Source organism: Rutilus rutilus (genome assembly GCF_951802725.1).
Source record: "Rutilus rutilus genome assembly, chromosome: 17".
In the NCBI taxonomy this organism is placed as follows: Eukaryota; Metazoa; Chordata; class Actinopteri; order Cypriniformes; family Leuciscidae; genus Rutilus; species Rutilus rutilus.
Genome location: NC_140230.1, coordinates 9,337,535 through 9,353,043, shown reverse-complemented (window position 1 = coordinate 9,353,043; position 15,509 = coordinate 9,337,535). Strand labels below are relative to the sequence as shown.

Genomic DNA, 15,509 nt, shown 5'->3' with positions numbered 1-15,509 from the left:
TGAAAAATCATGATTGGTGCATCATTACATAAAATAAATATCTGAATGAAACCTATCATTTTGTGATAGTTACAGTTACACTGATTAAATATTGCCATCTAGTGGATAAAGCTTGGAAATAAATGTTTGACAGTGTGGGCCATATCAGAATTACAACAATGTAATCACTATTAAATGATCTTGAAGATGACTGTTTTACAGTATAGAGTCAGATTTTCCTAAATTATTTTTTTTTTTTTTCATGTGTATCAGAATATAACATCCAAACAACCCTGGACAGCAAGTATTCATAGATGATAAACCTTTAATCTTTTGCCTTATTTACAGTGTGATTCCTGGCACACAGAAGATCTGGGTGAGGACGTGGGGCTGCTCTCACAACAGCTCTGATGGGGAATACATGGCGGGGCAGTTGGCTGCCAGCGGCTATAAGATAACAGGTACTCTGTGTAAACAGATTAGGCTGTCTGCTGTCTTCAATGTCAAATTTCATTTATATAGCACTTTAAAAACAAGGGTAACACTCTATTTTACAGTGGCCTTGTTAAATATGTTACATGTACTCACCAAAGTAATAACAATAAACTATGCATAATAACATGCAACTTGCACTCAACCAAACCCTAACCCTATAATATGTTAATTAATATTACTCAGTACTTAAATATATAATTACACTAACAATGACACCTTAATATAAAGTGTAACCAAAACGAGATGAATGCAGACCAAAGTGCTGCACAACATAGGGTTAGAGCATCATGCTGCAAAAAAACAAAACAAAAACATAAACGAATAATAACATAACATAATATAGACCAGTTATGTATAAACCTAAATGAAGTAAAATTTATGATAAAAAAAAAAAAATATTATAAGAAAAGATCTAATATACACAATACAAAGTTGGTTCTTTATTTCACAGGACAGTGAAATAAAAATGAGAACTGATTAATTTTGGAACATAAAGCGCTGTAGTAATCAAGCCTAGTAGAGATGAATGCTTGAATAACAGTCTCCAAATCATTGAAAATAGAAAAGTTTTGAGCTTACAAATCCCCTTAATGCTGGGTACACACCAAAAGATTTTTTACATCTTATAAGATTTTCAAAATGTGACAGACCACAAACATGAGGACAAAAAATACTAGATTTAAGCGTTTTGCTCCTATAGTGTGTGGTGTGCCATGATGTGACAAAGACAGCACACCACACACAAACAGATTTTCAACCAGAGTCTCGACTATGAACACAGGAAATCTCGCAAAATATCGTGAGACTTCAGAATAAGCATGACGGACGATATGCAGGAATGTTTGGAATGATTTTCACAGAAAATTCACGTGAAAAAACCATTGTACCTACCATTATAACCTTTTATACAGAAATATATTCATTCTTTATTGTCTTTATTTATTCTTTATTAGATTTATTGTCTCTTTAGAAAAAGTTATTTAATCCCTCTAGTCTATAGAACCTCACTGAACCCTTAACACTCAGCTTTTTTTTTTTTTTTTATCTTTTTTTTAAATTGATTTTAAGAATTATACAATTACAGTCAGGGGGGTACAAAGAGTAAAGCCGATAAACAAACATAAAAAGACATATACATAAACAGTGACAAACTTAAAAGTTAAACAAAAATTTGAAAATGTTTACAGATTGAAACGCACTTTGCAGCTTTCTTATTTTTCAAACCCAATATTGTGTTTAGGTATTGTAAAATATCCGCTCTTAAAATGAAAAACAAAGGCTTGTTTCCTCGAAATTTACACTTATGAATACTAAATCTTAACATTAAGCTTCCTGCAAGTGTGTGTGTGTGTGTGTGTGTGTGTGTGTGAGAGAATGACCGTGTCTTCCATCATCTTGCTTTCTGATTGGATATTGTTTCGTTTCACGTGATAATCTCCAGAGCGTGCGCGTGTTTGTCCTCGGAGTTCCCCACACACATCAGGATTTCTGATCGTAAATATTAAACATGTTTAATATTTACGATTCGCGATCGGAGCGGCTCCGACGTTCTTCCGAGCAGGTTCGGACACTCTTAACACACCTCACACCAAGGGAAAATCTGATAAAATAATCTGTTAAACCATCAAGATAATCGGGACATAGCTAGGATTGTTGGAAGGGGAGAAATCGGCCCAAAATCAGCCCGATTATCTTTTGGTGTGTACCCAGCATAAGCTGTAATATGCTGGTGCTGACTACATAATTTATTTGTTTGTCAGATTTAGATCAGGATCAAAGATAACCCCCAGGTTTTTGACATGGGTATGAATGTTTGTTTGAAGAGGACCTAGGTAAGCACTGGAATTTTAGTTGTTGTGAGGGGCAAAACAGAATAGTCTTTTTCTCATTCAACTCGAGAAAATTTGTATCCATCCAACCTTTAATGTCCTTTAGACATACAAACAGAAGACACAGAGTTCATTCCAGATTTTATAGGAAGATTAAGCTGGGTATCATCTGCATAAATATAAGACCTTATGGTACTCAAAAATAGAATAGAGATGGAGCATGGACAGGGAAATCAAGGTTGGACCCAAAATAGAGCTGATGCGGTGATCCACGGTGTCGATGGCTGCACTTAACCTCATCAATAAAAGGATGGCACAGTTGCCCGAGTCAACAGATAATATGAGGGCGTTTACCACTTTTAAAAGGATAGACTCAGTACTGTGCTTGGCTCTAAAACTGAAAAGGATCCAGAATATTGATAGAAACCAAGTAAGGAGATAGCTTGTTTAACAGAAATGTTAATTTTGAGATGTGACCATAATTATTAAGATCAGAAGATTTGAGGTTTGTTATTTTAAGCAGGATGAAACAATGCTATTTTGTAAGGAGCTGTTAAAAGTAGAACGTACACTAGGCAAAACGGAGTCCAGTATATATTTGAACAACTTAATAGGAATTGCATTGAGAGAACAAGTAGTTGTTTTCATGTTGGAAATAATGTCCAATATTTGGAAATAATGTCCAATATTTGGATATCAGAGAAGATGAGCTACGTCATACGCCAGGTCAGACTGCCATCTGGCCCTACACCAGCTGGGCGATCTTCTCCGCGGTGCCTGGCGGTAGCGCTGGATAGCCCTCGGTGGACGGCTTGACACTCCTCCGCCGCCTGATGGACGGCGACGGCTCCTCAGTGTTCGGGCAGTCGGCAAGAGTCCCCGTTCCCTGCTCCTCCCCGTCATGGCAGATGGCAGCAGGCTCCGGCCCACGGCAAACGGCGGCGACTCCTCCGCTCCATCACGGACGGCAGCCGCCCCTCCAGCACCCAGACGGCCAGCAGCGAGCTCGACCGTCCCCCCCGGCAACTCCCTCCCGCGCACCGCCTCGAGCGTCCATGGCGACGGAAACTGCCCGCCACGATGGCACCGCGGATTCACCACAGCGGCGAGGGCTCTTTGACAGCACGTTCCTCCTTCCTCCCGGGTTTCGGCACCAGTGTAATGAGGTATGTTGTTACGGGAAGAAGGAGGCGGGAACCGGTGAACATTTAAAGACTTTTAATGACAAAAATAAAACAAATACAAAAATGAAAGTAAAAGCCAGCAGCTCCTCACGGACGACTGCTGGCAACACAGAACATCAAATAAAACACAGGCCTGTTCCTCTCTCGCTCTTCACTGTCGTCGCTCCTCCTTTATGCTTCCGCTTCTCCGTGAGAGATGCGAGACCGGTGCGTCGCGCACGTGTCGCTCATTATCAATCACGCCACCGGCCTCGCGCCGTCCTCCCACGGTCCTCGACCTCGTCGTGCTCGCCACAATGACTTTCTCGTGAACACGCGTACGGCCGTTGCTGGAAGCTAGTGATTATAGTTTATAAAGTTTTAAATATGGATATTTTTCTTACAAAAACCCATCACTTTGCGATTTTGACTACAAACACAGATTGTTCGTTTCTGCATTCTACTCAGTTTGCCTTTTCTGTTTATACCTATTTGTAGGGGTAAATGTTTTTAAAGCTTTAAACCTGAGGGAATTTAAAGTTTAATTCATTTGGAGTGATCATCATCTTCTCTGAAACATTAAAGCTTTTGATGTCAAATATACAGTTGTTTTTCCTTTCTTTCATTTGTCTGTAATGTTCAGTCAGGGACAAAGACCTTTACATTTGCTCTGAAACTTTCATTCCAAATAATTTTATTCATAGAACTGTTGTTGCCCAATACATTAAAATGTTTAAAGCAAGAACTAAAATGCTGCAAATAATTATCTAATCTATTTATTGCTACACCAAGATATCAAAACATAAGCAGTAATGTGTACCAAAATAGTTTAATAATTTATTACACACACACACATACTCTGACTTTGTGCTTGCATGTTGAAGAATATATATCTAAACTTTCCTCTTTTAAGTGTCTGAATCATAGGGTTTATCCTAATCATAACCCTAACCCATCTGTAGGTGGCACTCTTGACAAATGAAATGAGCGGCAGTGACCAAATCTCCTTGTCTTTGATTGTCAGGCATTGTCTTCATAGAAAGTCAGCACTGATGGTTGGGATACCACAATGATTTAAATAGACAGTATTACAGTATATATTTTTTTTAACCACATAAACTTTATTTATGCTTTTGGAGAAAACCATTATTAAGAATGTGTTGGGTATAAATGCTTAAATATATTGTTTCAGAGATACCTTTCTGTAAGGTGTTTTAGACTAGAACACCATCTGTGTGCTTGATTTCATGTTTTCAATGAACAGTATATTTATGTATTTGTCTCACTGTTCATTCATAAAATAGACCATGTTCACAGTGCTATGAGTGGCTGAATTCGATCTCTACACAATGTTACGTCTGGCAGAGGTGACCAATGAAAGCGCACAACTGCTGTGACGCTACAGCCTCCTCCTCTCACTGGCTACAGAGCAACTTGCTGCTTGCTTTTGCAGCTACCACTGTTTCTCAGAGTCCTCGGTGCCAGGAGAAGTGTTCAGTACTATGACTAGCCTTCTTCCCACACCCGGAGAGAGGAGATGTAGATTGAGAACAGCAAAAGAGGATTGAGGGAATTTAGAAGAAAAAGCCTGCTGAGCATAGGTGTTGGCACATGCATTGGCTCACATTCAGATGTGAGCTGCACTTTACTGGTCTTTGTGAACCATTCATCTGTAGATGAGAAAAGTTTAGTAGTTGGGTGTAGTGATGGGAAGTCCGATTCTTTTCCGCAAACTGGTTCTTTCTGACAGTTTAAGTGAACCGGTTAAAAAAACAAAAAAACAATTCATTTCGTTTACATGAATGAGGCATTTATATAGCGCTTTATATACTAGTATGTACATAATCATGCAATGCTGTCACGTACACAATGCTATAATTAATTTAATAATTTGGTGGACTGGTTCACACTTTAAATTAGGCTCCAATTCTCACTATTAACTAACTATTAGCTATGACTTTTGCCTCAATAAACTAACTAATAGTTAGTAAGGTTGTTGTTAAGTTTAGGTATTGGGTAGGATTAAAGGATGTAGAATGTGGTCTTGCAGAATAAGGCATTAATATGTGCTTTATAAGTTCTAAAAAACAGCCAATATCCTAGTATTAGTACTCCTTTATAAATCGGGATGGGTATCATTAAAGGGATAGTCCACCCAAAAATGAAAATTAGTCCATGATTTACTCACCCTGAAGTCATCCTAGGTGTATATGACATTCTTCTTTCAGACGAATACAATCGGAGTTATATAAAAAAATGTCCTGGCTCTTCCAACCTTGATAATGGGAGTGAATGGCTGTCTGAAAGTCCATCAAAGCGCATCTATTTATGATTAAAGTGCTCGAAACTGCTCTGCGGGGGTTAAAAAAGTCCTTTTGAAGTGAAGCGATTCACTTGATTCAAGTGATTTTTGAAGGCATGTTCATGTAAGAAAAATATCCATATTTAAATCTTTATCAACTAAAATAACTAGCTTCTGGCAGACGACCGTACTCATCGATTTACACCAAAAGAGTAACCCTTGAACTTGACGCACAATGTAATCGGTCTTCAAATACCTGCCCAACATGACTTAGCTTTTATGTATTTGAAGACCATGGCAGTATATACGTATGTGTGTGTATATATAGATGTGTTCATGCATACATACACTGCCACGGTCTTCAAATACATAAAAGCTAAGTCATGTTGGGCAGGTCCTGCCTCCCCCCAATAACATCACTCGCACACAACATCTGGAAATAAATTGCTCTGGACTATCAGCCCATGCCTCAAATCAGGGGTCTGAGAGTTATTACATTGAGGGGAAAGGTCAGAACAGTTGCTGTAGCACTCACAAAAACTCTGAAACCAGCTGACCACTCATCTACTATTGGTAGACAGATACTTTTTTTTCTATCTTAACAGAATGGTAGCACAGGGATACAATTCAAGCGGGTCTGAGTTTAAGGGGTTAAGGGTAGAGAAAAATACTAGTGTGTGCAGCAAAATATTAGGAACCTCAGAGAACTCTGCTCATGTTTCTCAGTACTAGGACCGTTGCTGTTCACTCTGTACATGCTACCCTTGGGAGATATCATTAGGAAGCATGGCATTAGTTTTCACTGTTATGCTGATGATACACAGCTCTATATTTCTTCACACCCTGACGAAACTTACCAATTCACAAAATTAAAGGAATGCATGGCTGATATAAAAAAACAAAACTGGATGACTAGCAACTTCCTACTACTTAATTCTGAAAAAAACATTCTAATTATTGGACAAAAAAACTTCCAGATGTAATAACCTAGAATACTGTCTAACACTTGATGGCTGCTCTGTCAAGTCTTCGTCGTCGGTTAAGAACCTGGGTGTGCTCTTTGATACCAATCTTTCATTTGAAAGTCACGTGTCTAGTATCTGTAAAACCAAATTTTTCATCTTAAAAATATATATAAATTACGTCATATGCTCTCGAATGAAAAAATGCAGAACAATTAGTTAATGCGTTCATGACATCAAGGCTAGATTATTGTAATGCTATTATGGGTGGTTGCCCTGGACGCTTAATAAACAAACTACAGCTGGTCCAAAATGCAGCAGCTAGAGTTCTTACCAGAACCAGGAAGTATGACATATTAGCCCGGTTCTGTCAACACTGCATTGGCTCCCTATTAAAACATTGTATACGTAAAATATTGCAGATCACTTACAAAGCACTAAATGGTTTAGATCTGGGTTTACTGCCATGACGGTTCACCAATCCCTCATCAATAATACTCTGGGATTTGAGGGCCATAATCTGCCTCTCACTGATCTCACTGTCAGGGCCGATCAACAGGAATGTTGTTCCTTTTCACTCTATCAGGTCAGAATGTCTCCGCTTCTCCTTTCTGGGAAGAGAAAGTGTTACATACAAATGTGGTTCATGCAGCCGAAACACCCAGATGTCTGGAACGTCTGGTCAATGTTGTAAATTAGAGGTTTATTGGAGGTGTGACCTGATTGCTTGCTTGGTTTAATTGTTTAGATGAATTTCTCCTTGTGTGAGAGCACTTGAAGCACACAGACAGCCAGGTGGAGAGTGAATAGGCTAGCAGTCGAAAGCACATCCATCTTCATCGAACCATCCTAGTAGTGTGGCCGTCCAAATGACAGTTGTTGCATGTTGTGCTCTGTTAATACACATCCTTCCAGCAAATGCACTTTTTTTAAATGCATTTAGTAGTTTTACTGCACTTGAACACTGTATCTGGACCAATCTGGCAGAGGGGAATCCAAGCAGCGAATGTCAACATGTCAGCTGTGTGCACGCTTCACAATAGGTCTGAGTGATTAAGTATTTCAATGAGATGTAACCTGTTGAAATGGAATCTGCAGTTTTGCGGTCTTGAACACACTGGATGTTTCTCGCTCCGTTTCAGTCTCTTTCAGACAATCCACTTATTATATTGTGATGTGTTGTAACTTTATTGAATAAATGCACTGGAATGTATAGGTCTGGGTATCGATTCAGATGTTACAATTCGATTCGATTTCGATTCGCATGCTCTCAATTTGATTCGATTTCGATTCTCGATTCGATTTTTGATTTCGACTCAATGAATATATATTTAATACAAATCCTAATTTTATAAAAAAAAGAAAAGTGAACATAAGTTTACAAGTGGTTAATTAATAAAAAGAAATTAAGAGCTACAAACCTGTATATTAAACTTTTTATTTTAGGTACATTAAAACAGAACCAAACTCCATATTTCAAATACATACAATGAATAGACAGGATTTTGATGCAGGATGAAAAATTGATGCTGAAAATTGGACAAGTCAGAACAGTTAAACTTTAAAAAAAATACTCCTCTAGAATAAAGATTTAGCAGCAGATATGGGGTGTTGAGGCATCTGTGCCTTTGTTTACATGGACATCTGACTGCTAAGTAGGGTTTGTTTTTTTGTGTGCACCCTTACTTTGAGAAAAGAAGGTAAGGGAAAAATCAAATTTTACTTTTAGCAAAGGTTTTATTCCAGTATCTAAATATTCTTAACTTGTTATTGTGACAGGCAATGGTGACAAACAGTTATTATTAGCATCAATGGTAAATCAAGATATACTGGAGGCCTAAATCAAGTAGTGGCCATTACCCAGACTTTAGTTAACCTTTATCAATTATAGCTTGCTTTCTGTTCTTGTATAACTTGCACACAGATGACATTAAGGATATATGCTAGGTGCAACCCATAGGGTAACTAGCAGCAAGTTTTGATGTTCTCATGTTGTATTAAAGAAATTAGTCATTATGATAGCATTTAGACGAGGCTCCGCAACCACAACCCATGTTTCACTGACACAGTAAGGTCGCTATAAAAGTTGTCACTTTTATTTCTATAGCGCTTTATACAATACAGATTGTTTCAAAGCAGCTTGTGCTACAGGATGTTATCCCAATGAATATTCTTACTTGTGTACCTTTGTTTAGAACATTAGCCTGAAAATGACACTTTTACATTAACACTGTTGACATTTAATAAACATTTTCTCTGCCGTCATGATAGATAAATGTGAATGTCAATATTTTTTGAAAGGCACATTTCAGGTCATCCTGATTTAAAAAGTAGTAGTAATAACTCTTTGATTTTGCAAGTTGTGATGTTCTCATGTTATGATATTGAAGAAATTAGTCGTTGTAGCATTTGTATTATAAAGCTGTGGTCAAATATTAAAGTAAAAATAATAATTTAAAATGATTATAAAGATATATTGCTCATGCCTGGGTGAATAGTATTCGCTGAGTTTTGTTTAAGTTTAGAGACGTGCTCCAGAAAAAAAGTTCACGGAGACGGAGAGGCAGAAAGCACACCCTATTTACTTTCTTTATTTTACAAAAGCGCAATGTTTTGTTTCGATTGTAAGTGGACACATTAGTAGACATTTTACAGTTTATTTTTTTATATTTCTTAAGCCTGTATGACCATAAATGACGGAGTATGACTGAAGAGTTCCAGGTGAAAGAAGACGGAGCCTCCGTGCACACCTACCTATTACGTGATCACCACGGACCAATGGGCGTTTACCAGCCATTACTTTTCCGGAAAATTCTCTTTGGCAAGCCTTTTCAAACTCCTGAAACAAACACAAAGTGAACATCGTTTTGGCCTGATTTTGTTCGAAATGTCGATTTTGCTTGGTGTATTCAGTAAAGGCTTGGTGCCTTTACTGGAAGAGGCTCTGTCTTTCCAAGAAACATGCTAGTGCTATACTGCCGTGCAAAGGCAAAAGACCGTAACTTAGTTTTTGGTCGAAAATGAGTTATTGATATTTTTGGCACATTCAAGACCTCTTTATCATGTGGATAAGTATCTTGAGTCAATTCTGTTGTTTTTTCGTGAAAATAATGAGTTGTCTTAACAGTAACTTCCAAAAGCCCATGAGAAACCAAGGCAGAACGCCGTAACACCAGTTACCGCTCTTTGGCTTTGTTTTGGAATGCTCAAATTGAGGTACTCTGCCTTTGTTTAGCCGTGCGTCAATATGAAGTTACAGTGCCGGTGTTCTATCAAATAATGCTACCTATCAGATTGTATGGTTATCTGCCTATGTTTTACTGTCCATTAAAATTGAAATTACGGTGTAGCCTGTGTACTTTGTACAGCTGCCTGTCAGTCCCTGTATCATGATGTCCTCAGAGCTTTGTCCTGCACAAACGCGGTCAAAACATTTAGTAGCCTATGGTCTGAACCCGCTCCATCGATAAACGCGCGATATTGATCGCCAAGGATATATGCAGAGTTGACAGAAATTTTTTACACATGCCGTAGCAGATGAATACAACAAAGAACTAAAGCCCCGCCTCACCCAGTTCAGGTACCAGACCTGGTTGAAACACTCATGCATCTGGCTGGCAGAGTGCCAAAACTTCACCGGCGCCTTTAGCACCGCCCTAAACACGGTCGAGCCAACGCTGGACTAATATATCTATGGAGGTATTTTGTCATGTCAAATGTATTAATAATGCCATCAGAATGCAAACAAAGCACAGGATAGCAATAAGTAAATGGCTATAAGTAATTGTAAATCATACAAAATAAATGCCATGATCACTAGATTTTATAGAAGTGTTACTATAATGATTTTGTCAATGGTGATCAGAAACCAAATATTGATAATGTGGAAGTTACTGCCTTTTGCCATGGCGTGACTTCTCACTTTTTGCTGACAATACAAAGGCAGAGTACAGTAACTTTAAAATATTGGTCAAAAGTCAAGTTTGAGGTCAAGATTTTATGTAGATAATTTTCATTACTAAAACATCTAATTGCCAGATTTCCAGTGTCCTACCTATAATTAATTTGGCGGGACAACGAAAAATGTAATTTTTCTCAGTTCCACACTCCAGCGAGTTAAGGTCTTTTGCCTTTGTAGGGCAGTATACATCTACAATAGGGGTGGGAATGTTTTGGAATCTCAAGATTAAATTAAAATCGATTCCCAATTTTGTATCAAATTTAGATTCGGTATACGCATAGATTTGAGATTTTATTCTAAACTTGTTTTTGAATTTAATTTAATTTATTGTCCTTGAAGCCCTCCACCTTATTATAAAACCTGTGCCCCAAATTGATTGATATTAAATACAACTCATAGGTGTAAGTAAACTTAAATTAAACTTTTGTTGAATTATTCTTTTTCAATCTTATGTTATTGTTTTACATCTAAATATTTTATATTGAACAATTTTATTAATTACATTTCCTGCCTATTATTTTTTAGGATAAAGATAGAAGTCGATATAGCAATTACAAAAATGGATATAATTTATATATTTGTACATCTTGTGAAAATGAATGTGGACCAATTTGAGTAAAAATCAGCCACAAAGTGGCAACTTTAAAATGATTTTGACCAAGTCAATTTTTTTTTTCTTTCTTCTGAATCCTTGCTTTAAGCCCGGACACTCCTAAGCAGTTTGTCAGACCTGTCTCACCAAAATTTGCACACATTAGCTCTAGACCATGTTGAGAAAAAATTATCAAAAGATTTTTGATGTACATAACACTTTTTAGCAGATGCACTTTTTTTATTCGTATCTGGTATGGCCCATTGCGGCTATTATGCCTATATCATGCGCCATTGTAGTCATTCTGAGCAAACATTCTTAGTTTCATGAATTTATGATACTTGGGACAACAAATTCTAATCCCTTTAAACTCGCCATTTCAACTGAATGCTGTGATGTTAATGTTATCCACTAGATGGAGCCACATGAAAATGAATCTTTTAAGCCAATCTTTTTCTATCAGTTTCCATTTCTTTGAATGGAAATAAATGCATAGATCTAGTTCATTTGTATAACTATTGTGTACTGACAGTTTAGTTTTATATAATTAGTGTAGAAATCTGTGAAATGCTTATAAATCAGTAAATGTTTATATAACTTTTATAGACAAAAAAATACATTTTTCAAATTGCCAGACATGATTAAATATATTGCTGTCCATTTAATTTTATATCAAAATATAAATTGTACAATTTCTATAAAGACACTTCTTTGCTGTTGTGGTATAATAAATCAAACACTTATGTTTTAATCTGCAAGCATTAGGTTAGAAGGCTAAACATCTTATAGAAATAAATTATAAAAATGAAAGGTTCTTAAGATAAATGCTTCCAATAAATTAGGTTTTGAGCTGCAAATGAAATCTTCACGTTCATTTGAAATTGTCCTGTGATGTCCAATGGCGTGATTTATCAGTGATTCATGACAGTAAACCATATTTATACAGATTGTTTTTTTTTTTTACTTCTCTTTTTAACCGGAAGAGGGAATGCTTTCTTCTTTTTTATTTATTTATTTATTTATTTATTTATTTTAAATCATTGTGTTGCTGCAACCTGTTTAATCAAACCCTAACTATCAGTGAAAATTCAAGATGGACATGACTGACCAAAATTTGACTAACCAAATAAATAAATAAATAAATAAATAAATAATTAATTGGGACTTTGGTCCTGTCAGGTCACAACCAGACTAGGTGAGCTGGGTCTGGAGGTGCCTGTAATGGTGCCATATAGCATATTCTGCAGAGGAAGACTCAGCGAAACATAGAAGCTTAACTGCTGGGGTTGGGTGTCACTGATGGTGGTGGTGGGAGGGGCCAGGTGGATCGGTGAATCTGAGGGAGGTGTCTTTGTTGGGGGGGTCTGTTGTTTATGCTCACTGGCAGTAGTAGAGTGGCCCCCAGGCCTAGAGAATAATGTGTATCTACAATAATTGTATTGAATGGCCTAAAATATGGTATTAGTATTATTATTGTAATTACAGTACTGCCACTACTACTACCCCTACTATTATTATCATGAATATGAGTGTTACCACTACTACCACTACTATTGCTACTACTATTATTATTTTTGTTCTAATTATTATTATTATTATTATTAATAGTAGTATGAATACTACTTTTACTACAAACTCTGTCACAATTATTATGATCTCTGAAAATTGCCTCTATCTATATCACTAAAATATCTCATTGCTTAAACTTACCAATGTACCTGCATACTTCACTATATTGATATTTATATTTAGTTGTTTTCTTTTCTTTTCTTTCTCTCCTTTTTTTTTGGGGGGTGTTATGTATGTTCCTCTCTCTTCTGTATGTGTATATATGACATTGATCTTTTACCTTGTATAAGCTACAATGTTTTAACTTGCAATAAAAAAAAAAAAAAAAAAAAAAAAAAAAGATGGACATGACTGCAAAAACCTCATGAACATTTTCCCAGCTTCTTAAGAACACTGCTAATAAAACAGTTTGGATTCATAGCTGCCTCTGAGGGGGTTATTGTGATTTCATAATTTAGACAGGAAGACATGGTCTCGCAAGAGTGCTTTGAGTCTTCAGACTTCGTTTGACTGGATGTCCACCTTTCACATTGTGATCCCATTGATCTTTATGGGTGGATGCTCTGTTGGATGCTTGAAAATGATCAGCCAAGGCTTGTGTGTTCAGTTTAAACAGGAATCTACATATTGGCTTTATTTTTTTCAGTTAGGGGGAGGCCAGTTGGCATGTTGCAGATGCATGTACAGTAGGCTAGATATCCGTTGCTTGAGCGGCTGTAATCTGAAGCCAGCATTCACTGAGGTTTTTTCTTTTCAAAATGTTTTTATGCCTGCTTTTCCAGTCCCCATTGTCTGTCCCTCATTCATCTGGAGGAGATCATTCACCTTCTTTCATACAAGTCAGATAATATTCTGTTTGTACTCATGCTCATGTAAGCATTTAGTTCTTTGGTGTTTGCAGGTTCTCTTTTTCTAAAAATAAAAGCAGTGCTGGTATTTGCATGTGATTACAAACAGCCTCCAGGGGCAATATGCAAATGGCAAGAAGCTAAATTCTGTGTTTATTTCCCATACCTTAACTGGTTTTTAGTTTTGTTGAATTTGCATCTCATTTGCATTGTCTCTGCATGGCTGGGAATTGGGAGTTAGATGACCTAAATTGTTTTCAGTTTTGGGAACTATGAACCATTTTGATTGATTGATTTGATTAACCTCTTAAACTTCATGAGGATGACGGCACACTGAGTCAGAAAGAAACATTCTTTTATATTAGTTCAGAGTTTTAATGTAAATTATTGCAATTACCTCGACAAACTATACATCATTAAAACATCCAACTCAAGTTTCAGTATTTGACCAATTTTATTCTGAAAATCTTATAGTGGCAGTATATATGTCTTTTTTTTTATATATATAAAAAAAAAAAGTCCAGATACATTTAATATGAATTATGACCGTCAGCAGTTCCCATTCAGAAAAAAAAAAACCCTCCTGTACGGTCATCATGAAAGTGCTTGACAAAACAACATCCCTCTGGGCTTATAGTTCAAAAGTGTGCACATTTGGAGAAATATTGATAGATTCTCATATGTTTTTGTCAAATTTCTATAGAGAGGAGTAATATTTATTAAACAAAATCGTGTGCTTTGACTGTGCAGCACCACTGAACACTCTCTGTGATTCATTCATACTGAAACTGGAGGGTGTTTTATGCGCTTTTAGTCCCCAAACGAGACTCGTGTTGTACAGCCATATCATGTGATGTTCCAAGAACTACTTAACATAAACATAAACTTAACAGGCTTCCAAAGATCGCTGTAGCATGCAGATAAAGTTGTTTTGGAGAAAATAAACACCTGATTGCAACAATATATATGATTTATCTGTGTTCTTCAAGCCATGTCGGGTATTTTAATAGTAATAGATTATATTTATAATGCAATGCTAATTGACATGGTCTTTATCAATGTGCAGAATACTATAAAGTAATATATTTTCTGACTGTTTTTATGATCCGCATTCACATCAGATCACCGAAGGTTATTTAAAGCACTCAACTTGTTATAAAGTAAGTTTGGAGCAAAAACATGGTTTTAATCTCATAAATTGTCATGTATTGATGATGTGCTAGCCAGCCCTAAGATGCACCTGCATGCTACCCAGCTGATGAGACTGTTTCAAAGAAGGTAAAGTGAGAAGATTGATCTAAGAAATGAGGGATTAAAACAATGTTAAAAGAGTCATTAGTAATTATAATTGGCTATATATAACCTGGCTAACAGGTTAAGCAAACAGAAGGCCATGGCTGATGACAAAACTGGGGCACATATAGATGTTTCTTTCTGTAGTCTCTATTACAAGTAGACAAACACGTTGTGATAATGAGGGTTAATTTCCCGTTGCAAGCACTGTCAAGGAAATAGTGTTTGGCTTCAAGACTGTGTCACAGAACATATGTCAGTAAGGTCCTTTACATGCAATTAATTTGATTTATTGGGAATTTCATTATTCCCTGTTAGGCCCTGTTACGTATGAATATGGATCAATTTGGTCTGACTATGCAGTGCATAAAGTATTTTTGTTTTGTTTTTTGGCAGAGTTAAAACCCTGTGCCATGGAGCGCACATGGCAAGACCACCAGGGTGCAACAGAACGGGGTGAAAAGCTTCTCTGCAGTAAAGCTTTGTCTTGTGCTGTCTTTGTTTTCCAGTGTGCAC

The 15,509-nt window shown here is 36.8% G+C and overlaps 1 protein-coding gene across 1 annotated transcript in view; it reads left to right on the top strand.

Annotated features, from left to right (window-relative positions):
* Positions 1-15,509, top strand: part of cdkal1 (CDK5 regulatory subunit associated protein 1-like 1) — a 392,997-nt gene that overhangs the window by 12,223 nt on the left and 365,265 nt on the right. Inside the window, exon 3 of the mRNA XM_084385852.1 lies at positions 328-440. Within this exon, the coding sequence (XP_084241978.1) occupies positions 328-440 (113 nt within the window). The remainder of the gene's footprint in view (positions 1-327; positions 441-15,509) is intronic.